At 61.0% G+C, this 27,299-nt stretch overlaps 1 protein-coding gene and 2 long non-coding RNA genes across 8 annotated transcripts; all 3 read right to left on the reverse strand.

Moving 5' to 3' along the window:
• Positions 1 to 7,468: 7,468 nt before the first annotated feature.
• Positions 7,469 to 11,507, reverse strand: TMEM250 (transmembrane protein 250). 2 transcript variants are annotated; one of them, XM_070455282.1, is made up of 2 exons: positions 11,446 to 11,507; positions 7,469 to 9,704 (listed from the first exon to the last, which is right to left on the reverse strand). In XM_070455282.1, exon 2 carries the CDS (start codon positions 9,614 to 9,616, stop codon positions 9,197 to 9,199), a length of 420 nt encoding a protein of 139 aa, XP_070311383.1. In that variant the 5' UTR covers positions 9,617 to 9,704; positions 11,446 to 11,507; the 3' UTR covers positions 7,469 to 9,196. The 2 variants fall into 2 exon arrangements, with proteins under 2 accessions (XP_070311383.1, XP_070311378.1); XM_070455277.1 differs by lacking the exon at positions 11,446 to 11,507 and adding an exon at positions 11,066 to 11,405.
• A 5,393-nt stretch (positions 11,508 to 16,900) lies between these two features.
• On the reverse strand, positions 16,901 to 21,905 carry LOC139031189 (uncharacterized). 5 transcript variants are annotated; one of them, XR_011483582.1, is made up of 4 exons: positions 21,773 to 21,905; positions 20,910 to 20,986; positions 20,621 to 20,742; positions 16,901 to 19,180 (listed from the first exon to the last, which is right to left on the reverse strand). It is a non-coding gene; the product is annotated as an uncharacterized lncRNA (long non-coding RNA). The 5 variants fall into 5 exon arrangements; XR_011483580.1 differs by having other exon boundaries at positions 20,621 to 20,786; XR_011483579.1 differs by having other exon boundaries at positions 20,621 to 20,739; positions 20,910 to 21,029.
• A 2,960-nt stretch (positions 21,906 to 24,865) lies between these two features.
• On the reverse strand, positions 24,866 to 27,224 carry LOC139037426 (uncharacterized). The gene is made up of 2 exons (XR_011490220.1): positions 26,926 to 27,224; positions 24,866 to 25,380 (listed from the first exon to the last, which is right to left on the reverse strand). It is a non-coding gene; the product is annotated as an uncharacterized lncRNA (long non-coding RNA).
• Positions 27,225 to 27,299: the final 75 nt, after the last annotated feature.

Genomic DNA, 27,299 nt, shown 5'->3' on the forward strand with positions numbered 1-27,299 from the left:
GCCCCCAAACCCTCCCAGCATCAGGGTCTTTTCCAATGAGTCAGCTCTTCGCATCAGGCGGCCAAAGTATTGGAGTTTCAGCTTCAGCATCAGTCCTTCCAATGATCACCCAGGACTGATCTGCTGTAGGATGGACTGGTTGGATCTCCTTGCAGTCCAAGGGACTCTCAAGAGTCTTCTCCAACACCACAGTTCAAAGCATCAATTTTTCGGCACTCAGCTTTCTTCACAGTCCAACTCTCATATCCATACATGACCACTGGAAAAACCATAGCCTTGACCAGACGGACCTTTGTTGGCAAAGTAATGTCTCTGCTTTTTAATATGCTGTCTAGGTTGGTCATAACTTTCCTTCCAAGGAGTAAGGGAATTAGGTGCCTGCAAACCATGGGAGGGTTTGAACCATGGTGCTGGAGAAGACTCTTGAGAGTCCCTTGGGCAGCAGGGAGGTCAAACCAGTCAATCCTAAAAGAAATCAGTCCTGAATGTTCATTGGAAGGACTGATGCTGAAGCTGAAACTCCAATACTTTGGCCACCTGATGCGAAGAGCTGACTCACTGAAAAAAAAAAAAAAAAACCCTGATGCTGGGGAACATTAAAGACAGGAGGAGAAGGGGACGACAGAGGATGAGATGGTTGGATGGCATCACCAACTCAATGGACATGAGTTTGAGCAAACTCTGGGAAATAGTGGAGGACAGGGAAGCCTGGTGTGCTGCAGTCCCTGGGATCACAGAGAGTCGGACTTGACTGAGCAACCGAACAAGAAAGGATGAGAGGGGCATTGGGGAGGCAGGAGCCGGCCTGGGTGTGGGTGCCACAAGCGGGCGGAGGCTGAGGGCGCAGGGCGTGCTGCCGCGCCCCGTGTCCACAGGGGACCTGCCGTGCTGCTCTCACCACCCCCACCCACCCGAGTGAGCCTCGGGCTTCTCCTGGGTGGGGGCTCCCCTGCCTCTGGGCGCCGACACCTAGAGATGGCATCTCTCTTCCTGATGACGGACCAGGCCGCCATCTCTTTCATCTCCACCAGGGGAGGGATCCCGCCCGGGGCATGTTGCTCGCAGCTGGAGGGCTGAACAGGTGCTGAGTGCAGCACCTTTTATCACAGAATCCACTTCCCTTCCAAACCCAGGCACGGCGTGTTGGTTTCCTGGTGTTCATTCACCTTACGGACCAGGCCGGAACACTCGCCCCTTTGTGTTCCCACTCATGGCTCCCGACCTAGGCACGCACTGGCTTCGAGAACTGGAGGCTCCTGAGCTCGGGGCTGGGTCCCTGGCGGGGAAGGGGGCCTGAGGCCCACCCCTGCCTGCATGCTCTCGTACAGATCAACCCCCCACCCCTGCCCGCCCCGCAGAGGCCAAGCAGTTCCGCCGAGGGTGGGGCCTCATTCGTGGGGTTTGGTGGTTGATGAAGGCAGCTCTGTGATTGAGGCCTACTCCCTTGGCCCCAGACCCCTCCCTGAAGCCCTTCACTGGGGGCAGCCCCCACGTCCACCGGACCACCTTCTCCAGCTGGGAGCCGGGTCCCAGAGCACACCCATCGCTGGGGTGTGAGGAGCCCGGGACCGCAAGGTGAGGCTCCATCTCCCAGGCCCTGCGTGGCCTTGGGCTGGAGCTGGCGTGGGGTAGCTGTCCGGCTGCTGACTCCTGACCCGGCTCTCCCGGCCTCGGCCTGCCCCGCAGGGCAGACACGCCGGCCCGCGCGCGGGGCCTGTGGTGCTGGGGCCGGGCGTCTGCAGGTGCCTGTCGGGCAAGGTTGGATCCCTCACACAGAAGGAAACTGGCTGAGCCTTTCGGTTTCTCGTCAGAGGCTGCAAACCCGTGGCTCGCTCTGCACGCGAATTAGGGCAGCGCCGTTTTGGTTTCTGGATACCTCCCCTCGGTTTAAATTGGATGCTCAATCTGCTTCCTCTTTTGTCCTAAATTTCCCTCCAACATCTAGTGCAGCTGTTAGGCAGCTGCTTCTGCCTGCTCCTGAGAAGGCCAAGGGGCCAGGCGGCCGCGTGACTCACCTTCTCCCAGGAGGGACGGCAGGGTCTGGGCAGGGTGGCTATGGCAGCGTGGGGGACAGTCAGTGCCTCTGGGGGATGCAGGAGAGAGCTGGGCACAGGCTCCCCCAGGAGGAGACAGACAGGATGCAGACAGGACTTGGGGAAGGTCTCGGCAGCTGCAGCTAGAGACACCCAGGTGAGACAAGCAGAAGGACTTCTGCAGGCCAGGTCCTAAAGAGTGGGGCTGATTTCCCAGGGACAACTCAGCAAAAGGCAAGCACCCACGCCCCTGGGCTCTTCTGGAGGGAGACCTCCCGCCCCTGAGACCCAGCTGATGGAGGCCTTGAGTGACCCTGGACACAGTCGTTAAGAAAGTGGAGGGACTACTGAGTGCCAGCCCCAGGGACACGGGGCATCTGTGGTGAGTATGTGCCTGTCCCCCAGTTTACATGTTAAATCCTAGACCCCAGGAGAAGGTATTAGGAGGTGGGGCTTTGGGGAGCTCCACCCTCAAGAATGGGATTATAGACAAAGACCCAGAGAGCACAGCCCTTTCCACGGTGTCTGGGATCCTGGAAGCTGCCCTTGCCAGATACCCACTCTGCTGGCCCTGGGACCTTGGACTTCCAGCTCCAACTAGGAGAAACAGACAGGAAGATCCCCCTGGAGAAAGGAATGGCTACCCACTCCAGTATTCTTGCCTAGAAAATCCCATGAACAGAGGAGCCTGGCAGGCTACAGTCCACGCAGTCACAAAGAGTTGGACATGATGGAGTGACTAACACTTTCACTTTTCGGGAGACGCAGATGTTTGCTGTTTATGGGCCACCAGGTCTGTGATGGTCTGTCTCGAAAGGGCTGAGACAGGACAGTCCTATTCATTCGCTCACTCATCATTCGACAGAGGGCCAGGTCTCCTTGAGAAGGTCCTTCCAAAGGTTGTTCCCTCAGGTCGTGTCCCTGAGGTCAAGACCAGGGCGGCTGATCTGCCCCCAGGCAGGCCCTGCAGCTGTCGCCCCGGTTGCCGGCACCTTCCTGGAGCAGGGGGCCAGGAGAGCAGGGGCCCTGGTCCTTCTGGGTTGCAGGGGCCCCTGGAGCCCACTGCACCCTCCTCCCAGCAGCCCCCACCCGGAAGGAAATGCTGGCCTTGAGCTGCGCTCCCCAGAACCCCTCCCAGCCCCTGGGAGGAGCCGTGTCCAGCAGCCCCATCCACTCTGGGCAGTGAGTCCAGACTCCCCCTGACCCATTTCCTCTCCCCTCTCTCGCAAGAGGAGCTGGTGGTGGAGAGAAGTGATCCCCCCCCCCCCCCCAGCACATGGTCGGGAATAAGACCCATCCCCACACGAACCAACTCTGAAGACAGTGACCAGAGGACCATGTGCGGGAAGCCGGAAAGGCAAACGGAGCCGGGACGCTTGCCTCCCAGCTTGGAGCTGCCCCTGCTCCAAAGTGAGGACGCTTGTGTGCACACGTCTGCATAGCGTGCACACACGCACACACATGCGTGCGCCAGCCAGCCACACGGCAAGAGGGAGGGGAGCGACCGCAGCCACTCTGAAATGCTCTCAGGGACACATCCGCTCGGGACACCAGTGAGTGTGCGCACAGGCTGAATCAGCCCCAGGGTGTGGACTAAGGAGGATCACCGTGTTCGTTGGGGCACTTTCATGCACGGAGCCGGGGAAACAGGGTCATCGAAGTACAATTTGAAAAGCATACAAATAATTCCTGTTCCCATTATGTCACAGTGTTGTTATAAATGATGAATTCACACTTAAAACCCAGGGGCATATCATCAGAGAGCTACCTAGCACTCTCCCCACAGGCAACAGAGGCCCCTCAGTTCAGCCAGGCAGTTCAGGTGGGCGTCGGGCAGCAGCCCGGCCTGGAGGAGCCCGGGGCTGTGCAGTGGGCAGAGGGGGTCCTCCAGGTCGGAGAGATGCCCAGTGCCACCAGTCCGAGGGGCAGCACAGCAAAGAGAAGGAAGGCGGTGCTGGGGGCCGCTGGTAAGACTGGGAACCCGTTCTCTGGTCACGTGAGCTCCATTCACGAGGGCGGCCGCCGGTCAGGGTGAGCAGCACCATTCCTACCAGCAGGGGCCCCAGGTTGGATGGGGGGGGGCTCCCCACACACCTGGCTACGCCCGGCCCTGAGCCAGACCATCCGTCTCCCCATCTAGGCCTCAGACAGCTGGTGCCAGGCTCCTGAGCCCAGCGAGGGCAGGAAGGTCACTGCTTGCTGCCTGGAGAAGGGGCCGCCTCAGCAGGATGGCCGAGTCCGTTTGGTCCACCAGGAAGGAAGGGCTGCAGCCCTGCCCTGGCCTCCTGGGCTCCGGGCCGATGTCACCGTCCCCTCGGTTCCGGGCCACGCCTCCCTCCCCGGGCCACCTCTGCCGGGCGGATTGATTCTGGATGAATATTCAGGCGGCATTTCAGCGAGGGCTAGTCATTAATATTCCAAGAAAGCAGAAAGGAGCGACATCGCATTCTCCTGTGTGAACAGGGGTCACACGCACGGATGGGGACGTGGCCGGGGCCTTGCCGACACTTGCATCAGCCTCCGGGGCTTCTGTCTGAAGACACTGTCTGGTCGACCCACCGACCAACCGCAGGCAGGCAGGCAGCACAGAAGCACAGGGTCCAGAGGGGGCAACGGCATGGGGGCTGCCCCGGCCCCTCCCACTCTGACCACACGACCCTCCAGACCGCACGTCCCCCCGTCCCAGGACGCTTGCCCGGCATCTGTGGCCCTCTCTGTATTGAGGATGCTGAGGAAGGCCCGGCATCTTTGGTCTCACTCTTGGGACCCACAGAGCAACACCTGCCTGCCCCAGCACCTAGCCAGGCCGCCTGGCACCCTGGGGGTCCTGGCTTAAGCCCTGCCCGACTCTGGCCAGGGGCCAGTCCCCACGGGTGTCAGCACCCGCCCCTTTCAGCTTGTGCCTGCCCCAGGGCTCCGGGTCACCAGGGCCAGGGTGGCAGGTGCCCACAGCTGGCCCAGCCGGGGTGGGAGAGCTCTGCCCAACCCGGGCTCCTGTGAGCTTGCCTGCGGCCGGGGTGCTGCACATGCCATCTCTTGGCTTAGAAGGTCGAGCTGACCCTGGGGCCGCGGCGGTGGTGCCTGAGCACCCTGCCGTGGGCCTCTTCGGCCTCGGGCCGTGGACGTGCCTGGATGGGAGGCGTCTGGCAGCCCGCCCCCCCGCCTGCACAGGCCCTCCCGGCATCCGTCTGCCACCCCCTCAGGCGCGGTGCAGGCCACACAGCGAGAGCCACAGCCACCCTGCCGGAGGCCCCGTGTGACACAGCTGCCAGCCTGCCTGGGCACGCTGCCCGGCGGGGCTGGGGGAGGGGCAGGCCCACGGGCGCTGAGTCAGCTGCTCCCGCGTGGCCCCGTCCCCGCCCGGGCAGGGATGCTGGTGAGGTTGGGGGTGGAGGGGGGGCGGCTCCCATCTTTCGGGGAGCTGTCAGATGGCTGGGGATTTTCTGAAAAGTGGCTCCTGCAGGAGCCAGGCCTGGAGGGGCGGCGGGGGCGGGTGGGGTGGGGTGGGAATGAGAGGAAGGGCCTTCCCGGAAGACAGGCCCTTTCCAAACAACACCAAAAAGGGAGAAGGGAGAGGACCGGCCTGAGTGGTGGGAAGGAAGCGCTGAGTCAGCACCGAGCCGGCCTCCCTCTGCCAATCAGGCGCCGGAGGGGACAGGGACTCTCAAGGTCAGCGGACGTCAGTACCCACGGGCGTCCCAGGGGACCGCCCTTCCTCTGCTGCCGCGGTGGGGGGCATGCTCCCCCAGAGCAGAGGGGCGGCGAGGGGGCGGCCGCCTGCCCCGGCCACCCTCCCGGCGGGGGCTGCGTCCCTCCCCCGGGGCTGCGCGCTCAGGAGGTCAGGGCGGTGGGAGGACATGGCAGTCTGAGTGTGGTCTCCCTCCCGGGGCCGCCAGAAGCGACTCGAGCCAAGAGGGCATCTCCGAGGGCACCTCGTCCACCCCCTTGCCCGGGGGCTGACTTCCTCAGATAAACCTCTGGTTTCTACAGATTCCCTTCTTGCCATGATCCCTCTCCCAAAGCTGCCTCACTTCCCACGGGCAGCCCCTCCCACCCTGCGGGCCGGGGTGCTCCTCGGAGCGAGGCCTCCATGGCTGACCGGCCAAGAGGGCCCCAGCACCTGGTGCCAAGGAGGCCACCACCCAGCCCTCAGGCCCTGCTCTGTGTTCCAGGGAAGCGCCTCCCCCGGCTTCTGCCCCAGCCTTGACCTGCTGCCCTCCCTGCCCAGGGATCACGGCTCCCGAATCTGACTGTCCTCTCTTCGCAGGCCACAGGCCCCCGGTGCCCCCTCTGAGTCTCCCACGCTTGGGCGCTGACCGCTGCTGCCTCCCAGGCCTCACCCCCCACCCCCGCCCCTCACTGCCTCGGGCACTGCTCCTCCCCTCCCCTGGCCAGCTTCCTTCTGTGTGGCCACTGTGCCTGCCTGCCTGCCGTCCTCAGGCGTCCCTGATTCCCAAAATCAAGGCCCACCGTCTCCACCACCAACATGCCAACTCGCCCAGAAAGTGGGGAGGCGGCCAGGCCCAGTGACCTGTGGAAGCCGCAGAAGGTGGGCCTCCCCGAGGCTCGGGAGGACAAACCTGGGACGGTGCTGCCCGCTGGCACCTGCTCCCCATGAAGCCAGCGCACCCAAGAGGCATCTCTTTCCTGGCCGGAGAGCATCGCCCCACCCGAGCCTCGGCCAGTCTCTATCTAACAAACCTTAAACCTCCCGAGGGTCCTCCGGGACGTCTCGAGGACCAAGGCTTCTGTGAAGATTCTACCGACTCTGCCATCAGAAGCTAAACCCCAAGAGGATTCGGGTTGGTTTCCACTGATACATCAAGCCCCCCCCAATTCCAGGGATGGCAGGGAGGCCGCCCTGTCGTGGACCCACAGCTCCCCTTCCAGGGGCGCTTTCCCGCCACCTTGGCTGCAGGAGAGGACCTGCTCCTCATCACGGGAGCCAGGGAAGCCTTCACTCAATAAAGATAAATAAGAACGTGCGTCTCATTTTTCCAATTGCTTTTTGGCTAAACAAGAACTGTAACTTGGGTTTTCTGCCAGTATTTCCCTTGTGGGTGTCCTCTCTGAAACGGAGTTCACACTGTATGCACAGGTCTGAAGCCCACGGCCATTCCGGCCCGAGAGGGCATGTCCTGTCTTGTAAGGACCACGCACGTGGTTGTTGAATTCAGCCTCACGGCCCTCACCAGGCCCTCCTCACCCAGCACTGGCCTAGTCTCGCGGCCGCCCCCGCCGAGCCCCAAGGCCAGGCGCCGGCAGTGGAAGCCCCGGCCTCCGGGCACGGAGGGAAACCTTCTGCAGCTTGGCAGTGCTGCTTTTAAAAGCGTCCCACTGTACTTAGGAAAAAACGGCATCTGTGGTGTTTCGGGCTTGTTATATCCTCTAAAAAAAAGGTAGAAACTTTTTGAGCTGTAAACAGTCACGCCATCAACATGTTAAAAAAATAAGTTTAATGCAGGTGGCTCATTTCATAAAGAATTTCACAGGCACTGAGGACACACGCGGCGTGTCCGCACCGCTGCCACCCCCAGCCCCACGGGCACGCGCCCACGGGGGGCCTCAGAGTAACAGGAGTCAACCAACACAAAACAAAGCTTTTAGGAGACAGCATGATTTAGTGCAAAAGATTCTCTGCAGCGCTGAGAAGTGGGGTCCACGCCGATCGGCTCCTCGCCTGCCGTCCAGGTAACTCGGACAGACTCGCTTCCCACTCCCTCCGAGGAGCCCACCGCTGACCGAGTGGACAAACGCCTGACAGAAGCTGACTACAAATAAAAAAGCACGGCTTGCAGCCAAGTTATTTTTTGCTTTCTTTACCTGATTTGGGTTTTTTCTTCCAGCGGCACACAACTGCCCTGACAGCCCCCCTGGCCACTAGGCAGCCTGGCCAGACGGGGCTGTGGGGACAACCTGGGGTGGAGCAGCATTAGCCTGCCTTTCGCCTGCCCGTCTGAGGCCCTAAGTCCTGCCTCTGGCTGTTCTCCCAGCTGAATCATTCAGAGTGCCCCTCGCCTGCCTACCTACGAGGCCCAAGGCCACCCTGGCCTCATCTGATGGAGGCGGGGGAGGGGAAGGGCAAGACTCGAGCCCTTTGGTATGTTCTCTCTGCAGTCGGAACCGCCCTGGCCCCCTGGTTCTTTCCTGGCCCACATTCACTCTTGCTCTGACCCCCAGCTGCCCTGACAGCTGCCGAGGCAGGAACAAGGGCCACCGAGTCCCTCACTTGAAAGTCCAGCCTGGGGTACCCACGACTCCAAGAGGTGTTTCTTAAAGCACAGTACTTGGCCCGCCTCTGATCTCTGCTCCCGACACACACGTCTTAATCCTGGATGTTCCCTCCAGGGAAGAGGCTGAACCCCACACCCCCCCTAAAGCCAGAAATACACTGAGTTGCCCCCCTCAGAAAGTCACACTTGAAGAGATGACGTCATCTGGCCGACACTCTCAGCAGACCTGCCCAGGAGGAAGACAGGCGTGCCCTGGAACCAGCACGCCCCCTCCTGATCTAGCAGCCTGCCAAGTGAACCCCGGTGACACGGAAGCCCGGTCTGGGACTCAGGACGCCTCACAGGGTAACATATGGAGGACAGTGTGTGGGTTGAGCCAGGACTTGGTGGCCCAGGGCGGAGTGAAGAGCTTGGTGGCAGTGCGGGGCGTCAGCTGGTGGAGCCCGACGCTTCCCTAAGGCTGGCGCAGGGGCTGGGGGGTGCACCGGAGGGGACAGTGCAGCTGGGAGAAGCCCCCTCCAGGCCTGCACCTGGGCACCACACCCCTCCCAGGGGCCTTTCACACCAGCACTGGTGATGCCGGTGCCTGGAGAGGGGACAGGGACCCAGGCTCTCCAAGTACAGACTGGACCGACGAGTCCCCTCTGGAATTGCTGGGAAAGTGCAGGTGGAACCACAAGCAGGTGGCCCCGCGGATGCACACAGAGAAGGGCTGAAGCAAAGACCAGCAGGAGCGAGGGCGCCAGCGTCCCCTTCACAGAAAAGTCTCCGCTCTTTCCTGTCCAAGCCGGAGACCCAGGCGCGCAGGGAGGTCCTTCCTCTGGGACGGGGCGGAAGGGGCCCTGACCGATCCCGGCAAGAAGAGCACCCCTCGCTGGTGCACCTACAGCCAGATGGCCCCCAGCCGCCCCCAGAGGACCCGCGGCACCCTCACATGTCCACGAAGACCATGAAGCACCAGCCCAGGCCCCCGACCAGCAGCATGGTCACGTGGATGCCATAGACCAGCAGCTCGTTGAGGAGGCGGAAGTCCACGCGCCGGCGGCCCAGCAGCAGCAGCAGCGCCGACAGCTTGAGCTGGAAGCGCAGCAGGACGCGGACGCCCAGGTACTGCAGGCAGAAGAGGGCGGCCAGCGCGCCCCACAGCGCGGCCGTGAAGAGGCTGCAGCTAAAGTACAACAGGAAGCGGATGAAGCCGTAGAGCCAGCGCGCGCGGACGTACACGTCGAAGTTGTTGTACTTGGTGCGGGCTGGGCGCGAGGCGCGCGCCGGGCCGCAGGCAGCGTGCAGGCAGGTGGTGTGCGGGCCGTGGAAGGAGCGCACCCGCCGGGGGATGGGCATGACCGGCATCGGGTCCGGGCGGCGGCGGCGCTCAGCATAGGCGTCGTGGGCGCCTGGGCCTGGGCGGCCGAGGCTGAGCACCGGCGGAGGCGGGGGCCTGCAGGGAGAGCGACACGAAGAGGAGCCGGGTCAGCCAGGACACAGCCAGCCTAGGGCTGCCGGGAGACGGAGTCGGGGACTGGAGCGTCACTGTGTTATCGTTTTCAAAAGGCTGAGGACACTCTGAAGGGACTCACAATCACGTGGGAACCAAAATTCCACCAGTGACACCAGGAAGAAGGGTCAGGACAGAGGGCGCAGGCCCCCCAGTGCAGTCAGTGCTAAAACAGGAAAGGGCCAATAGAAACCCCGGCTAACCTCCCCCTCCCCAGAGGCCTGGCGAGTCCCCTGCAGTGGACTGGGTGTCTGGCTTTTAGCTGGGATGCCCAAGGCTGCCTGCTCTTCTGTGGCTGCTTTATCCGGGGCAAATAAGCCCCGGGCTGGCAACCAGCACAGAACAGGAAGCGGGAGAGGGCGCCCACTGGGCTGACTGGGTCACTCTCTTTAGCGACTTGACAGGCCAAGTGCTGGGGGTCAGGCAGCTGGCACAGGGCTCTGCGCTCCCCCTGCGGTGCCTGAACCCTGGTGCTGACCTTCACCAGGAGGAACCGTGGGCAGGTCACCTCACCCTCTGAGACCATTCCTGCTCTGCACCATGGGGATGCCAGCAGCACTGGGCTCCCAGGGGAGCTGTAGGAAGCAGGCATTACTGGGCAAGGGCTGCCCATGCCTGGAAGAGGAGGAGATGGCAGCTCAGGGCTGGCCAGTGGTGTCATCGCAGGGCATGGGACTGGACCACCGGAGAGGAGAAAATAGCAAGTGGCTCTCTAGCTTTGCCTAGCAACTGCCCTTTATAGCTGTGCCTGGGTCGTGGATGGAAAACACAGAACTGGAAGTACAGGATGCGTAAAATCGGAGCGGCAAAGTTAACGACAGGCCCCGGGGAGGCGCTGCCCAGGGCACCGGCCTCCCGTCACGTGGCGTGCGGCCTGGGGGCCTGCAGAGGGGCTGGTGCTAGCTAGCTCCCTCTCCCGCCGCCCACGTGCTGCTCTGGCCAGAGCGGGAGGAAAGGGGAGGCCGGGCGCGTCCACCCTCCCCGGCGCACAGGCCCAGCCCCGCCCGCAGGCTGCGACCAGAACCAGGTCTGACAGCATCTGATGGCACGTAGACCTCGGCGCTCCTGCGGGGTCGCAGCCGGGGGTGGGCTGCTAGCCATCCTCCCGTTGCCCACCTGGCCGCAAACAGCGGGTCTGCGCCACGCGCTTCCAGGTGGGGGGCCGGGGCGACACCCATGCGTCCCCCCAACCCCCGCCCGCCCAGTGCTAGGCCCTCGACCCCCAGAGGCAGGGCCGACCCTTGGCGGCCCTGAGAGCCGCCCCCGCCCCGCCGCGCCCCGCCCAGGCACCCCCGCCCGCTCACCGGCTGCCCTCTCCGCGCCGGCGTCCCGAGCCGCGCGGCCCCCTGTCCCTCGGGGCTCCAGGAGCAGGGCGGCCTCATGGTGCCGACGGCGCGGCCCGGACCCTCACGCGTCCCCGCCCGGGGCCGCCCCGAAGGGACAGGGGCTCCCGCGCCCGGCGGCCGGCGGCGTTTGGCCCAGCGTGGGAGCCGTAGCGCCGTCCCTCTGCGGCCACCGTAGGACTTTCCTCACACACCCCCACCCTCCGCCCGCGCCAAAACGGACAGCGCCTCCCTTCCCCCTTTTCGGCGTCGACCCCGAGCGGCCGGAACTCGGCGCTTGCCCCCTGAGCGTAAGTGCGTGCGTGCGTGCGTACGCGCCCGGCGCGCGGCTCGTGACGTACCCCCGGACAACACCGCCCCAGGTACCCGGTCGGCGCCTCGGCCCGTCCTGCGCAGGCGCAGAGAGGGGATCTGCGCTTCGGAGTCCGCCCCCCACCCCCAGGCAGCTCCTCTGCGCATGCGCCTCTGTGCCCCAGGCTGTGGGCAGTGCGCAGGCGCGCCCCTTTGGGTCGGTGTTGGTCGTGCGGTCTGTGAAGAGCGCTCGTTCGTGGTGCAGCTGGGGTCGGCCCCGGCCCTGCGTGTCTGCCGTCCGGCGAGTCTGGAGCGGACTAGGGACAGCACCCAAGGTCCCCGAATGCAGGGAGTCAGGGCGGACTGGTTGACACCCCGCACCCACACATGTCGGGCTCCGGTGTAGGGACCCACGGAGCCCTGGGAGAGAGAGGATGTCGGTGTAGACGTGTTTTAAGTATTTTAATCCGATCGAGGTCAGGGTGGGGGAAACTTAACGCTCCTTGGATGTAGTCGGCAAGTTCACCTGCCTGAATTCTGTCGGGTGTGGAGAACCTGTTTCCACACGTGGAAGAAGCTGGTTGCACCCCCAGCGCCTGGGGTCCTGCTCTTGGTCGTTGTTTTTGCCACCGGTTGCTCTGCTGCTGCTAAGTCACTTCAGTCGTGTCCGACTCTGTGCGACCCCATAGACGGCAGCCCAGCGGGCTCCCCCGTCCCTGGGATTCTCCAGGCAAGAGTGCTGGAGTGGGGTGCCACCGCCTTCTCCGCACCGGTTGCTCTAGTAGAGGCCAGTTCCTCAGACATCCTTTGCAGAAGACAGTTGGGTGTTGACCTCCCCTTGGCTGACCCTCCAGGGCTGGAGCCCCTACCTACCAGCAGCGTCACCAGGCGCGCAAGTCCTGACCCCAACCAGCCCTCGCCCCGCCCTATCCTTGGGATGGGTCGCGGTGCTTGGGGACACACATGGTGGGTCTATCCCTTCAGGTGCCGCTCTGCTGGTGAGGAAAGTCTGACCGTGTCATGGTGGAGAGAGGAGGAAGGGGCCCAGATCAGGTCAGGGAGCAGCAGGAGAGGATGGGGGAGCAGAAGGGTATTGTAAGAAGGGATAATGAAACTGCATCTTCTCTGTGGCTGGCCCTCTGCAGTTGACCCCTGCTTTGTACCCTAACCGAGGGTGCTGGTATTCTTCCTTAGACCCGGGTCCAGCCCTGTCCCTTGGAAACGCCCTATCCAGGCCAGCTCCTCAGCCCTGTAAGGAGGCCCCTTTGCTCCTGCCCTTGTCCCTTCACACTAGCTTTTTTTTGTCCCTCTGCCTGTCCTCCATCCAGTGAGCTCCTATTCACCCTTTAAAACCCCAGTCACTATCCCCACCTCCGGGAGACCGCCTCCAACTGTGTGCCACCCTTTCCCTGCCCCCCACCCGCCCAGCACTTGGTGGGAGTTAGTGGTTCTGACTAATCTCAACCATACCCTTTCTCCACCTCAAAAGCTCAAAGATCTGGCTGACGGATCAGCCTCTCTCACTGGCTCAGTTTCCTTACCATAGCCCACACAGTAAGATAGATGTCTCTCTATATAATGATCTAGTCCACACACGCACATGATTAAACAACTCCAGAAGCTTCACAAACTGTACTTCTGACCACATGCTCTGCTCCGTTCTGTTGTTTCATTCAGTAGATGGGCTGGACGCCCCCGTATCTGCAGCCCGACCACCGCCAGGTCTGGAGCCGCGAGGATGAAGAGGAGGCTGTGTCCTCAGGGCCAGCTCAGTGGCAGGGCTGGGGGAGACCCCCGACGTGTGCTGCGATTTTTCACAGGCTGCCCCTGGCGGGGGTGGGGGGCCGTCCAGCGAGGGCTCCCTCAAGCCTCCATCCTCCCAGGCACCCCCTCTCCCCCTCCCCGGCCCCCACGTCAGGAGGACATCTGTCCTGTGGGCAGTGGCCGGGCGCCACCTGCTGGAACAGAGCATGTGGTGTCACAGAGCCAGGCCTGAGACCGAGTGAAGGGTCCAAGAAGGGCCTGAGTCCCTCGGGGCTTTGAGGCGTAAACCAGGGCACCGCGGGCCGAGTCCCAGCAGCTATTGGTTGTCTGTGGTGCTGAGTAGCCTCCTGCCACAGAGGCCCATTGGCCTGCAAACCCTCTACTCTCTGCCTTTGCAGAAACCTGGTTCGCGCCCGCTTTAAACAAGCGTTTGTCACACGGCTCACAGAGACTGGTAGACGTGCAGACCGCCAGGTTGGGACAGTCTTAGCCACCCCTATCCTCCACTGTCCCTGTGCTCGCTGGGGAGCAAGGATTCGGTCACTTCAGGGGCCAGACCTGGAATGACTCTTTGCCATCCAGGACGGTAGAGGCTGTGACCCCTGACATCAGGCCGCCCTGCAGGTTTGGGTGTGGGGAGGGACTGACCTCTCTGCAGTCATGTTCTAACTGTCCAGTCCTCAGGCAAGGCTGGTGTGACTTCCCACCCCATGACGGTGGGTTTAATCCTCACGAGTGTCCCAACAGCGTAGTCAGGCATGTTAGCCTTCAGCGATTGGGTAGTCCTTGTGAGCAGTCCTGCAGTTGTCAAGAGACAGACTACCATATGACTCAGCAACGCCACTCCTGGGCATATAGGCAGACAAAACTCTTAATTCAAAAAGATCCCTGCACCCCAGTGTTCATAGCAGCACTACTCACAATAACCAAGACATGGAAACAAGTAAACGTCCATCGACAGAGGAATGGGTACAGAAAATGTGGTGTATATATACTCGGTCATAAAGAAGAACGACATGCCATTTGCAGCGACATGGATGGACCCAGAGGCGATCACACTAAGTAAGTCAGACAAAGAGAAAGACAAATACCATAAGATATGTGGAATCTAAAATGTGACACAAATGAACCTATCTGTGAGACAGAAGCAGACTCAGGAACATAGAGAACAACTGGCGGTTGCCAGGGGGAGGGGTTGGGAGAGGGTGGGAGTGGGAGGTCGGGGTCAGCAGATGGACGCTCATGCAGAGAGTGGCTAAACAGCCAGGTCCTACCGTACGGGACAGAGAACTACAGTCAGTATCCGGTGATAAATCATCATGGAAAAGAATATTTTAAAAAAGGATATTAAAAAAAAATGTGTGAAAATGATTTTGTGCTCAAGGGAACAAAACTGACCACCACCACCACAAGAAAAGAAAAGCTGGAGTCGATGAATTCCCTCCCCTCGGCTCTGGGCTGCCTTCGTGACCAGGTCCTGAGGCTGAGTGACGCTGCGTGAGTCCAGGGCGGTGCAGCTTCATCCTCAGCCTCGGGGATGCTCTTGGAAGCCCCTGTCATGGCACCGTGAGACGCAGGCCCACGTGGGGCACCAGGCCAGCCCGTCATGGGAGGCCCCGGCGAGCCCAGCCTTGCGGCATCCTCACGCGGGCATCAGACCTGTGAGTGGGAGACTCTCTGGGGGATTTTGACCCCAGCCCTTTGGCTCACTCGTCCACTTGGGACTGGCCAGCTGAGCCCCCAGGTGGCACAGAGCAGGGAGGCCCTGTCTGCACCCTGTGAGTGTAACTAAACAGGTGCTATTTTACAGCCCCAGCGTGGGGAGGCGGGTCACAGCCCCCAGTGGTTTGAGCGAACATGTCATTTCAAATCCTCGTCACCGCCTTCAGGGGACGTCGGGGAAAGATGATGGGGAAAGAGATCTTTTTGTTCAAGTCAGGCCTGACTCCCAAACCTGGGATAAACCCACCCCCGACGGATGGCTCACACGTGGCACGCGGGCTGGCCCGTCTCCTCCAGACTCTGTGCCAGTGTCACTGTTTGGCACTGGTCTCACTCCCTTGCTGGTCCTTGGTTACGGAATCCCAGCCTACCTGGGCGGCATCTCTCATCCCTGATGTGACCCCTCCTTTACCCCCGTGAACCCGGAGAGGACACCGTCTCCTCCAGGTGGACTCTGGCCAGTATGTTACGGGGGCCAGCTGACCCCCCAGAGGTCACCACAGATACGCGCGTGGAGGCATGTGCGCTCAGTCGTGTCCGACTCTTTGCGACCCCGTGGACTGTAGCCCTCCAGGCTCCTCTGTCCATGGGATTCTCCAGCCAAGAGTTCTGGGGTGGGTTGCCATTCCCTTCTCCAGGGGACCTTCCTGACCTAGGGATTGAACCTGCATCTCCTACAGTGGCAGGCAGATTTTTTTTCACCACTGAGCCGCCAGGGATGCCCCACCACAGACCAGTGGACGGCATTTGCAGAGGGCAGTGCGGTGTCAGATCGTGTGCTGCTGCAGCCCCATCCGGTCTGCCTGGGCTCCGGCCCACCAGTCTCTAACTGTGGACAGAGGTCGTCTGTCCTCTGTGCCGCTGGCTTGTGTCTCCGAGGTAGTTGGGGAGGGGCGCAGGGCCCCCCTCCCGCCTCGGCCTCCACTCCTCCTGGTTTCCCCACCAGCTGGCTGTCCTCCATTCTTCTAAGTCCAAGGCTGGCATGAGCTGGCCGCTCGGTCTCAGCGTGGTGGTATCTGGCAGGGAGGCCTCCCGTGCCCACCCTCCCATCCCACCCCCTGTAGCCCCAGTGCCTGGCCCACCGCAGGCCCAGTGCTGCTTGCGTTGGTTGGTTGGTTAGTTGATGAAGTGCCTGCCCTGTACCGGGCATTCAAAGCTGGGGATACGGGTGCGGGGGGAGTGGCCTCAGCCTGGCGTTGCCCAGTGGCATCCATGGGCATCAGCTTGCCCGGCTCCAGTCCCGCACACCTGGGTGCCCAGTGTAGGGGTACGGGGCATTGGAGGGAAAGCAGGTCGAGCTGGACACTTGCTACGGGCTTGGGGGTGGCAAGGGGGCGGGCTGGACCAGCGCCTGGATTATAGTTTTTCGGTGACAGTCTTGCCCTGATTTCAGAAGTGTGTCCAGCCCCCCCGCCCACCTCCCCCAGGCTCCTCGGTGGGTGGGCTAAGCTACGTAACCTCCCTAGGTGTCCAGCCTCCACCTGTGAGCTGGAGGTCTCATCCCCAGTGTCTGTGAGTGAGGGACTCCAGGTGCAGAGTCTGCGCGGTGCTGCCAGGGTCTGAGCTCCCAGACTGGGACCCAGCCTCTCACTGTGGGAAGGAGGAGACCACACAGCCTAGCGTCTTGGTGGCCTTGGTTTCCTCCCGGGTAGCATGCCTGCCGTCTCACAGACGTGCCCTCCTAAGACCCAGACTCAGGCCGAGAAGCTGGCACGGAAGGCGCGTGTTCAAGGTCAGCACTCACAGTGGTTCAGTCCCTTCCTGCACCCACGGCCCCAGTCCCCGGCCCAGGTTGTATTTCCTCCTGTGCTAATTTCACAAAAGACACAGCTCACAGTTCTGTTGATTGAACAGTTTTGTGCTGACAGGAGGGAAGATTGGTGGCAGGGTTATCATCCCCCGGAGCGTGGGCGATTTGTCTGGCTCCGGGGAGCCCCGGCGGGGTGGATATGTTTTATGGCTGGCCCGGAAGACAAACACAGGCATTTATATGTCACTTGTTGCAATATAAATGCTAACTTGTACTTCGTTCAAAACTTTTAATGAATTGTATACATTCCAGAAGATTTATAGGGTGAATGCAATGGCTCAAAATGTTACTTTTAACATATTTGTCAGTTTGGCAACAGCACCAAAAAAATCTGGAGAATATTGCATTCAGAAATAAATCATAAATAGATGCATCTTAAAAGAGGTTTATTTTGGTCGTTAATGGTTGATGGGCCCCCCAGTGCAGGATTTAAAGGTAAATTATGCAAAATCAAAAATAAACCTTATAATACTTCATCAAACATGCATAAAACTGTCAGGCCCAAATAAATTCTCTCAATTAACTTGCTTCAGATTGTGATTGCATTTGCTAATTTAATCAGCTCCAGAATAATCTGGAGGCCCAGAAATGATGGATGGCTGTGCGCACACGCCCCGGGGAGCAGGGCAGAGCCAGCCTGGACAGGACTGGGGGGTCAAGGCCTGCCTGTGCCCCTGGGCGGCCTTTCCCATCCCCATCTTGGGGGCCGAGCCCGTCAGCCAGGCCCTCTGCTCGTGTCCCCATTAGCTGCTGCCCTGGGGCTGTGGTGCTGGCCTTCACGCGAGTCACCTGGATGGCCAGGCCTGGAAGTCACCACCAGGAACCACACCCGCTCTGGTCTGGCCTGGCTCCAGAAGCCCTGGCATGCACGTCAGTGGTGTGGATGCCGGCTCCTTCTTGGCCTTTTCTAGAACAAAGGGAAGTGGGACGGACTGGGAATGGTTCTCTCAGGGTCTGCTCATTCCTCCCTCTGATTCTTGATTAAATGAAGGATTTTGAATTAAACTGTGTTTTACCCGTTTCGTGGGGGAGGGTGGCAGCAGGCCGTCAGGTGGAGGTGACCCTATGCCCTGGGCCAGGGCCTGAAGGGGGAGGAGGTGTCCTCTGCTCGAGGCCTGACCCAAGGCAGGCACGGAGCCAAGTTCACCAAGCGCGCTGTGTGGTGGGGCAGGCCCCGGGCGGTCCCGTCTCCCCATCACTCTGCTTCCCGCCTGACAGAGCTGTGTGCCTGTTTCTCTTGGTACCTGCCGGAGACTGTCTGGTCCAACGAGACCATCCAGACTGGAGAAGTCAGCAAGGACACCCCCACAAAGCTTTGTGCTTTAAGGGAGGACCGGAGCTTTGTGGAGGGTCTTCGTTTCTTTCTTGTAAAACCTGGTGAGTCTGTTTCGACCAGAACCACACCTGGTCCTTGTGTAATTCTAGCAGATGAGAAGGGAGAGCACAGAGAAACCACAGAGAGAGGGGGGAGGCTGGTGTGCCCCTGTGGAGCTGAACAGGGATGAGCGGGTCACTCACGGCTTCAGTCTGAGCCCCTGACTGAGGCCCGGATCTCGGGACCCCACCTTGGGACCCCCACCTCACCCCAGAGCCCCACGTTTTGGCAGAGGACCCCTCTTAACCATCAGCACACTCTCTGTCTTCCCTGCTTCCCCGGCTGCCCTATTTGGATCCTAGGGGACCAGCCTGGCTCTGCCCTGGGACACAGGAGGACACGCTGTGTTCCTTGGTGCCTGCTTCCTCCAGCAAAATGCTCTATTTTATTTTTCAAAAGTGGGATTCTGTTGGGTGCCTGGGTTTGCATCCTGCTACCAGTCCATCCTAAAGGAAATCAAGTCTGAATGTTCATTGGCAGGACTGAGGCTGAAGCTGAAGCTCCAATACTTTGGCCACCTGATGCGAAGAGCTGACTCCTTAAAAAAGACCCTGATGCTAGAAAAGATTGATGGCAGGAGGAGAAGGGGACGACAGAGGATGAGATGGTTGGATGGCATCACCAACTCTGGGAGATGAAGGACAGGGAAGCCTGGCATGCTGCCGTCCGCGGGGGCCGCAAAGAGTCAGACACCACCGAGTGACTGAGCAACGCCCCCACTTGGCCTCTCGTGAGAAACGTTTTCCACAACAGTGGACACTCTTCACAGATCTGGGGCCCCGTGTACTCCAGCGCACGACGTCCTGTCGCTTACCTCATCGGTCCTCTCTGACTGGACACAGGCACTGATGCCAGTGTTTCGGTATCATGCACAGTTCTGCGATGGACACCCGGGCACGCAAAGCTGGGTGCACGTCCATGTCACCTTCCCTCGGGCTGAAGCGCTGATGCTGGCCGACTCCCTAGGGCCCCTGACAATTGCCGTGGCTGCGCCCCTGCTGTCTCTGCAGCCGCAGAGTGAGGGGCGAGGCTCTGGGCTGGCGGCGGGGGCTCTGCACCTGAGGCTCTGCCTTTGCCACTGCTCGCCTGCTCTTGCCGATGCAGACGCAGACTCCTGAGAATGGGGTCATGCTTGTTGTTATTTAGTCACTCACTAGTGTCCGACTCTGTGACCCGCTGGACTAAAGCCCGCCAGACTCCTCTGTCCATGGGATTTCCCAGGCAAGAATACTGGAGGGGGTTGCCATTACCTTCTCCAGGGGGTCTGTCCCACCCAGGGATCAAACCTGAGTCTCCTACATTTCAGCCGGATTCTTTACTGCAAGCCCCCGAGTGTCCATGCCTCGGAGGAAAGTTGCAAGCTGTTTGTTCTGCGGGCTTCAGAGGAGTGGGCTTCTGTAGAAGCACAAAGGGTGGTGGTCTGAGACACGGCAGAGGGGGACACTTATTTGGAACATAGTGACCGAGCTCAGGATGGTCTCAGCAGATTCACTGAGGGCCACTGAGGCCAAAGAACAGCGTGCCTCCAGGACACTCAGCCCACAGGGCGCCGAGCTCACTCAGCAAGAGATGGGGACCCTGGAAAACACTGTGCTCATGAAATGAGTCGACACGACAGACAAGGACTGTGTGATCCCACTCGTGTGAGGAGAAGGTGGCGCGCATGGTAAAGAATCGGCCTGCCAATGCAGGAGACGTAAGAGACTGGGGTTCGACCCTTGGGTTGGAAAGATCCTCTGGAGGAGGGCACAGCAGCCCACGCCAGTGTTCTTGCCTGGAGGATCCCATGGACAGAGGAGCCTGGCGGGCTACAGTCTGTGGGGTCACAAAGAATTGGACCGGACTGAACTGACTTCGCACATGGGCACACACAAGGGGTCAAACCCTACAGAGACAGGAAGTAGATGGTGGGGCCAGGGCGGGGGCAAGGGGGTGTGTGAGTGTTTAAGGGGGACAGAGTGTCAGTTTGAGAAAGTTCTGGAAATGGATGGTGGTGACGGTGGTACAACAATGAGAATGCACTTAATGCCATTGAACCGTGCACTTAAAAAAATGGTTAAGTTCATATATTTTGCGTTATATATTTTTGATAATTTAACTTATCCCACATGGATCTAGGTTTTTTTCAGTTAATAACTAAGTTATACAATGGATGTCCTTGTTCTGGTTTCCTTGGGGTTTTTTGGGCACATGGGATCTCAGCTGCCCAACCAGGGACGGAACCCGCTCCCCCTGCAGTGGAAGCTCAGGGTCCTATCCACTTGACTGCTAGGGAATTCTCCTGTGTTGGGTATATTTTATCACAATAAAAAGGAAAAGAAAAAGAGAGGGGATAAAAACATATATTCCTAAGTGCTTGAGTTTGCGTAAGAAGCTCTGGAAGTGTAAAAAGGCTGGAGGGGCTTCCCTGTGGGACGTCCCAGCCCTCACACAAGACCCCAGACTCAGCCGTCACACAGGCTGAGTGGGTGGCCTTGTGCGGATGTCCACTGAGGTGTGCATGCATCCCTGCCGTGTTAATGCCTTTCAAACTGACCTGTCCCCCCCATCACACCTGATATCCTTCCAGATGTTTCCAGCGGACTCCTGCAGCTGCCCCCACTGGGACTCTGAGTTCCTTTCTGCGCCTCTGGAAGCTCTCCAGCCCAGCCAAGCGTCCTAGACCTTCCAACCCTGCTGGGGTTTGAGAGTTTAGTGGAGGGAAATCAACTGAAATGAACCTGGGGAGGGACAGAAGTTTCTGTCAACACTTGCCCCTGGAGGCAGGCCTGTGCTGTGGAACCCTGGCCCCATCCAGCTTCCTGGCTGGCAGAGACGGCAGCCCCAGCCTGGGTGGCGCTTACCTGGCCAGGTTCCTCATGGAGTCCCCGATCCGTGGAGACGCAGGGCCCCTGGACTCTGACATTCCAGCATGGAGGTGCTGTGAGCAGTAGAAGGGTCCTAGGGACTAGCCTGTTGACCCTCTGTGAAGAACAGCAAAAGCTGTGTGCCCCCTCCCCCCGCTGCCCAGAAACTGCTCCTGGGCCCTGGGGACAGTGTCCTCCATGAAGGGACACTCCTGAGCCCATTCACCAAGCACTGGTGAGTCCAGCTTGCCCTCGGGGCCTTCCTGTCCTGGCCACACATTTGGGGTCTCAGCACCCATGGAGCACCCTCCTCCGTCAGGGGTGGGGGCAGGACACGCACGCATCTGCTCTTATCAGTGCCTGGCTGACACTGAGACGGACCAGGGCACCTCCTTCACCTCCGCGCCCCCCCCCCCCCCCCCTCCCCGCCCATCCAAGGGCCCTGAGAGCCGTGCTGCCGGGGAATGCGCAGGGTCTCAGGCCCAGGACACAGGCGGCTGGATCGAGCGTGTCCTGAAGGTGGTCACAAACCGGCTCTTCTGCACTCATCTTGTGTGTCGCTGCTGCGTGGCATATTCAGCGGGGCTACCCTCTCCCATGGTCCGGGTCTGAAGGAACAGCCTCCCACAGCCCTCCTCGCCCACTCCCAGGAGGAGTTAAGGGCAGGTGGCTGGCAAGGGCCCTTTCCCTTATGGGCTGGTGGTCCCGGCTCTGGTTCCCTTCATTTAATGGAGACAGTCATAGTATCAACTCTTATTACAGGGCAGCGACCCACTGTCACAGACCTAAGAGTGCGTGAACCGAGGTCCACCATCGTTTTATAACCGACAGAGAAAGAAAATATACTGCCAAACACTCACCCTCCTGCCGCTAAGAACAAGGACAGCTGAGCATCTCAAAGGAGCAGGTGCGCACCTCCGCGCCTGCGCAGTGAGGCAGCTCAGCCCCAAGGCCGTGGGTGATGGAGCCGCCGCACAGGAGGCCTGGCCCGCCCCGGGGGTGGGGGTGCGGGGGGGTGGGGCAGCGGCGCCTCCCGTTCTGCTGCCCGGGCTCAGCCTGGCTGGTGCGCGCGGCGGCCGGCAGGGAGCGCCCCCGGGCCGGGATGCGCGCTCGGGCGGCGGCCGAGGTCTCCCTGAGACCGCGCGGGCGCCGGGCGACTGGAGCACGCTGGGCACCCCTGCCCACCACCGCTGACCGCGCAGGGCCCCGGGCCCACCCCCTGCGCACCCTGCGCATCAGGAGGCACGCTGGAGGCACGCCAGGCGCCGCCTGCTCTCCCCGTTGCCGGTCTCTTTCCCAGGCCCTGGGGCGTCAGCAAGAGGAGAGGTGCGCTGCTGCGAGTCGGGTGTAGCCGCACCGGGAGCCCAGGCTTTTTCTTTGCGGGGGGTGGGGGCGGTGAACAGAGCGCTGATTCCAGGAGGAGCTCGTATCCCCCTGTACATGGGGACCCCGGGTGCAGGGCAAGTAGGGGGCACCCGGAGGTGGGGGGCGGAGGCAGCGCCAAGAGGAGGGCTATTCATCCTGACCCGCCCATTCCGGGGTCCCAACCCGCCCTTCGGACCGGCCGAGAGACCTCCTTGGACGGACCCACTCCCTCGGTGAGGGAGGGCGGGGGGCCTGTCTCCCTCCATCTGAGAACCGCGCTCCTCCGGCGGCGCTAGGGGGCGGCCTCTCCCTTTCCACCGGCTCCTGGGACCCCTGGTTCTCCGGATCCGCGGGTTTTGCGGTGGGCGGGCTCGCTCCACAGCCCCACCTTCAGCGCTGAGACCCTCCCACCCGCAGCGGCCTTCCTCCTGAAAGAGGATGAACCGTCATCAGGTGGGGTGTGGAGGCGGGGCATGCAGGCTTTCTCACAGGGACACCCCTGATGGGGGATGACCCCCAACAGAGGCCTGGGCTTGTGTGTAGAGAGAAGAGACAGACAGACAGACACAAACACGCAGAGAAGGGAGGGGGGAAGAAGCCTGACTGCACAGGCCCAGGATGGGTCAGGCGGGGCTGGGGTCCTGGCTCCAGGAGGCTGATCAACTAGTCCCCTCCTGCCAGGGTGGAGGCGCCCCCACCAGGAGATGGGCATTATGAGCCCCCCTATTAAAGGAGGCAAATGGGGCTGCTCCCATGCTAGTCTGGGCCCTGGAGGCCGGCGACGCTGTAGCACTGCTGAGAATGTCGGGGGCCCCTGAGGACAAGCCATCAGCCTTGCCATCAACCTTGCAGGAGCGAACCACAGATTTCCCGGCCCAGGTGTCTGGTGGGTGGTCTCCCAGCTCTGGTTAAGTGACTCCCATTCCTCTCTCCCCAGGAGTTCGGGGCATAGCCTGGGTCTGCCCCCACCCCAGGCAGCCCCGCCTCTGCCCACCGTGTCTGGAAAGCTCCTCAGGTTTGAGACACACATCTCTTAGGCAAAGGAGTCTTCCAGGTACAAGGGAGACCTGCAGACCTATGTGCCTGAGAAGGGTAGCTCCAGTAGGTCTGGGGCGAACCCCGGATGAGCTAAGAAAGGCTTCTCATAAATAGTTTTACAAAAACACTTAAGTTAAAAATGACAGTGACCCCTAATGGGGTCACTTTAGGTATGTATGTGTAGACCATCATTTTAGAGCAGTTACAGGTTCACGGCAAAAATTGAGAGGAAGGTACAGAGATTGCCCACATGCCCCTCCCCGCCACATGCCCTGCCTCCCCCGTTATCCCCCACCAGGGCGAGCCATTTGTTAACAGTTGAGGAGCCCGTGTTGATGGTCACCGTCACCCAAAGTCCACAGAGTCATAGGGTCCACTCTCAGAGTCATGCGTTCTAAGGGCTTGGACAAGTATGACATCCTGTGTCCACCACTGGAGCATCACACGGAACAGTTTCACTGCCATAAAGTTCCCTGTTCTCCTCCTGTTCAGCCCTCCCCTTCCCCTGGCTGGTCCCCGGCTTTCTCCTTTCCTTCTGGACTCTGTCTTGGGAGTCTGGCCAGGCTGGGTCTAGAATTCACACACTTGAGATGAAGAGACCTGGTTTTGGGGATGAAGGAATGCGCACCCTCAGGATGGGCCAGCCAGGCAGAGACTGACCACTGACCTTGGCATGCAGGTCCCGAAGGCAGTGCCAGCCTCCACGCAGAGGACCCACTCCTGGGAAGCAAGCCTTAGCCATGTCCTTCGGCTGTCCAGCGGGACAGCACAGTGGCCCCTCCATGGGGCTGAATCGTGGCCATCCTGAGCGGTTCGGTTGTGAAAAGCCAAGTGGGAGAAGCAGGACAGGGAGAACTGTAGGCCACTGGGAGGCAAGGTGCCTGGCCGGCTCTCGGTCAAGGTGGGAGCGCCTACAGGGGGGTCACCCAGCGCTGAGCCGGCCGCGCGGGGGCAGGCAGGCTGTGTGTGTGTCCACTGGCGCCCCCTGGCGCACCACCTGGCTGGCCTCGCTTGCTGCTGTACCTGCATTCTTTTGTTGAGCGCACGAACAATTCCATACATGAACAAATGCTTCTCCTGTGCGTCGACTGCTGCCCTGGGGGGCAGGACCGGAGGCCTCACCAGCTGGCCGTCAGAGCCGTGGGGAGACAGCATGGCTCACCTGTGTCCCCCCTCCTGCCCAGGGCCACTTATCTGCAGACAGGGTCCCCCAGGGAGCCAGAGCTCTGCAAAGGCCGCCCCCCCTACATTTGACCAGCCACGGAACCCTCACCCCCGCTCCTGCCAGCTCGTGCTAACAGTTGGGGGACCGTCCCCCCGGGGTGGTGGCATGCCGCCCAGCTCTGGCTGGACATGGGCACAGGGGTGAGGCACTCCATTAACATTGCCGCAGGGTCCCGCGACTGTTGATATCAGCATTTCAGGGTTATTTATGAATTCATCTATTTGCCGGGACAAGCTTTTCTGCATTCGGTTGCCATGGTTGCCTTAAAGCCGGTATCTTATTAATTCTGCATGTTATGAAATAAATTTAGATCAGACAATCGCAGTGAAGGTTCTTTTTTTTTTTATTGTGCTGTTTAGTTCTTGACGCCCAGGGTAGGACGTTTCCAGCTCGGAGTCAGCATCCATCAGGTTCTGGGCGCCAGGGCGGGGTGCAGGGAGGGGGGCAGGGAGCGGCCGGAGGGACCCAGCTGGCCTGGCCACTCCTGCAGGGGTCCCACAGCTGGATGCTCAGAACCATCAGGGTGGGAGGCTGGGTTCCCTCTATGCGTTTCAGCAGAGACTGTGAGCTGGAATCAGACCACCGGTGCCAAGCGTGCAGAGTGAGGGGCCTGCTCTGGGCCCTGGGGCTGCCCAGGACTGCGGGTGGGCATTCACCAGAAACAGCACACGCCTCCTGAGGACATGAGCCCGGGAGACAGGGACTGAAGAGTCTGGAACAGCGCTCCTGGGACCTCTTAGTCAACTTGGCTGCTTTGATTTGAGTTCCCGTCCATTAGCTGCCCAGGATGACCTTCAATCTGTCCGGCCACCTCAGGAAACACCACTGTTACACTCCGATCTACAGAAGAGACGAAAGATTCTGTGATGGCTGGGACTGGATGCAAGTCCGTTTACTCCCTGCCCGGGGCCCTCGAGGGCGCTTCCCCAGCCTCTGAAGTGAAGCCTCCGCTTGGACCCTGCAAAGCCCCCAGGCCTGTTCCCCTGGCCCCCTGCCCCCCAGGCAGCCACCCCTTCCTGCTCCCTTCTCCCAGTGCCTGGGGCGGGACAGCAGGCGGCCTGAGGCCCCGTAGGGCTGGTGCCCAGTGTCCAGACTCTGGCACAGACCTTCTACGGGCACACGACAGCTCTGGCCAGGCCTGCACTTGGCTTCTGCTGATGGCTAAGATGCTGGGCTCAGGGCCAGGAGGGCGTGAGGAGCCTGGACGGGCAGGGGTGGGTGGGTGAGTGGGTGGAGGGGGGCCCTGCCTGGGGCTCTGCAAGGAGCTGTAGGCACAGAGGACCGGGCTGGATGTGGGTGCCAACGAGACCCAGGAGACGCAGCCGCCACAAGAAGCAGGGCCGGACTCGGCTGCCGGGGGCCCTGGGCTCAGCACTGTGGTTGCCCTGTGACCTCAAGCTGCCGCCGGCTCTCGAAGGCCCTGGCCCCTCTGTCAAATGGCCAGGCGACTCCAGGGTCTTTCCAGCTGGGCCAGGAGACGTTGACCCTCTGCAGGGCAGCGCTGTTCCATCGTCACACCTGCTGTCCTGAAGCGCCACACCCCCCCACCCCAGCCCACCGCGGGCAGCCAGTCCGTCTCCCCCTCCCCGAGCAGCACCGACATGGGCTCCTCAGATGCTACCAGTCCCCCCCCCCCGCCCCGGGCCAGATCAGCGCATTGACAGAGCTGGGCTCGCCCTTTAATTAAGCTTCCTTTAATTAAAAACCTGGGGTTCGTTATTAGACTTGGTAATTGATTTAATTTTCTGTGGAATCCGAGCGCCAAACTCCTCCATCCTGTGCACTCCCGAATTCCGGGGAGGGGGGTGGGTTGGAACTGGATGGACGAAAAGGAGAAGTGTCCTGGGGAGCTGCCCGCTCCCTCCACCCTCCTCCCACCCCCTTTCCACCCTGCAGCACGCAACGTAGCTTTTGTCAGTTGAAGATTCCCATCCAAGCTGGGGGCGCCCCTCAATCAGGCGGTTTTCCTGACGGGAAAGAAGGGCAGCCCCCGCTTTCCGCGCTCACTGCCAGCCGGGTTTCCAGAAACCCTGCAGCATTAGGGTCTCCAGGGACCCTGGCCTCTGTGCGCCCGGCCTGGGGGTGCACGGGGGTCTCCGCCAGAGGTCCCGGAAGACGACGGCGCATGCTCTGACTCGGTGGGGCCTTGAGTTGGGTGGAGTGGCTGCCCCAGGCTTTCTCCCAGTGCAAGAGGAAGGAGACACCTACCCTGCGGGATCCCCCACCACGGGGAGCACCCCCAGAGGGCAGAGTGCCAGCTGATGGCGGCTCTGGGGCTTGACGGCCAAGGGGAGCAGGGAAGGCAAGATCACCAGTCAAGTTTGCAGCAAAAAACCCTCCATTCGTGGTCTGAGAGAAGACAGGAGTGGTGGGCCCCCAGCTCACCTGTGAGGTTAGATGCCTGGGCCACCCCGGGCAGGGCGTGGGGCTGCCATCTCTCATTTCTAAACACCTCGAAGGTCTGGTCACCCTCCTGTCCCATATGCAGTCCTCCTGGCGATGAGAACAGCTATAAAGGGAAGCGCTCCTCCCTAATCAGGATGAATCCTGTTTACCTTTGGACAACAGAGGTTGGAGGGCTTCCCTGATGGTCCAGTGGTTAAGAACCTGCCTGCCAATGCAGGGGACAAGGGCTCGATCCCTGGTCTGGAAGATTCCACACACTGAGGAGCGGCTAAGCCTGCGCCCCGCCACTACTGAGCCTGCGCTCTGGAACCCACGTGCTGCGACGGCTGGAGCCCGCACGCCTAGAAGCTGTC

This window comes from Odocoileus virginianus, chromosome 2 (assembly GCF_023699985.2).
Source record: "Odocoileus virginianus isolate 20LAN1187 ecotype Illinois chromosome 2, Ovbor_1.2, whole genome shotgun sequence".
NCBI classification, from domain to species: domain Eukaryota; kingdom Metazoa; phylum Chordata; class Mammalia; order Artiodactyla; family Cervidae; genus Odocoileus; species Odocoileus virginianus.

Excerpts from the sequence above, each read along its gene's own strand:
- TMEM250 (XM_070455282.1), bottom strand. The coding sequence starts at position 9,616 with ATGCCGGTCATGCCCATCCCCCGGCGGGTGCGCTCCTTCCACGGCCCG.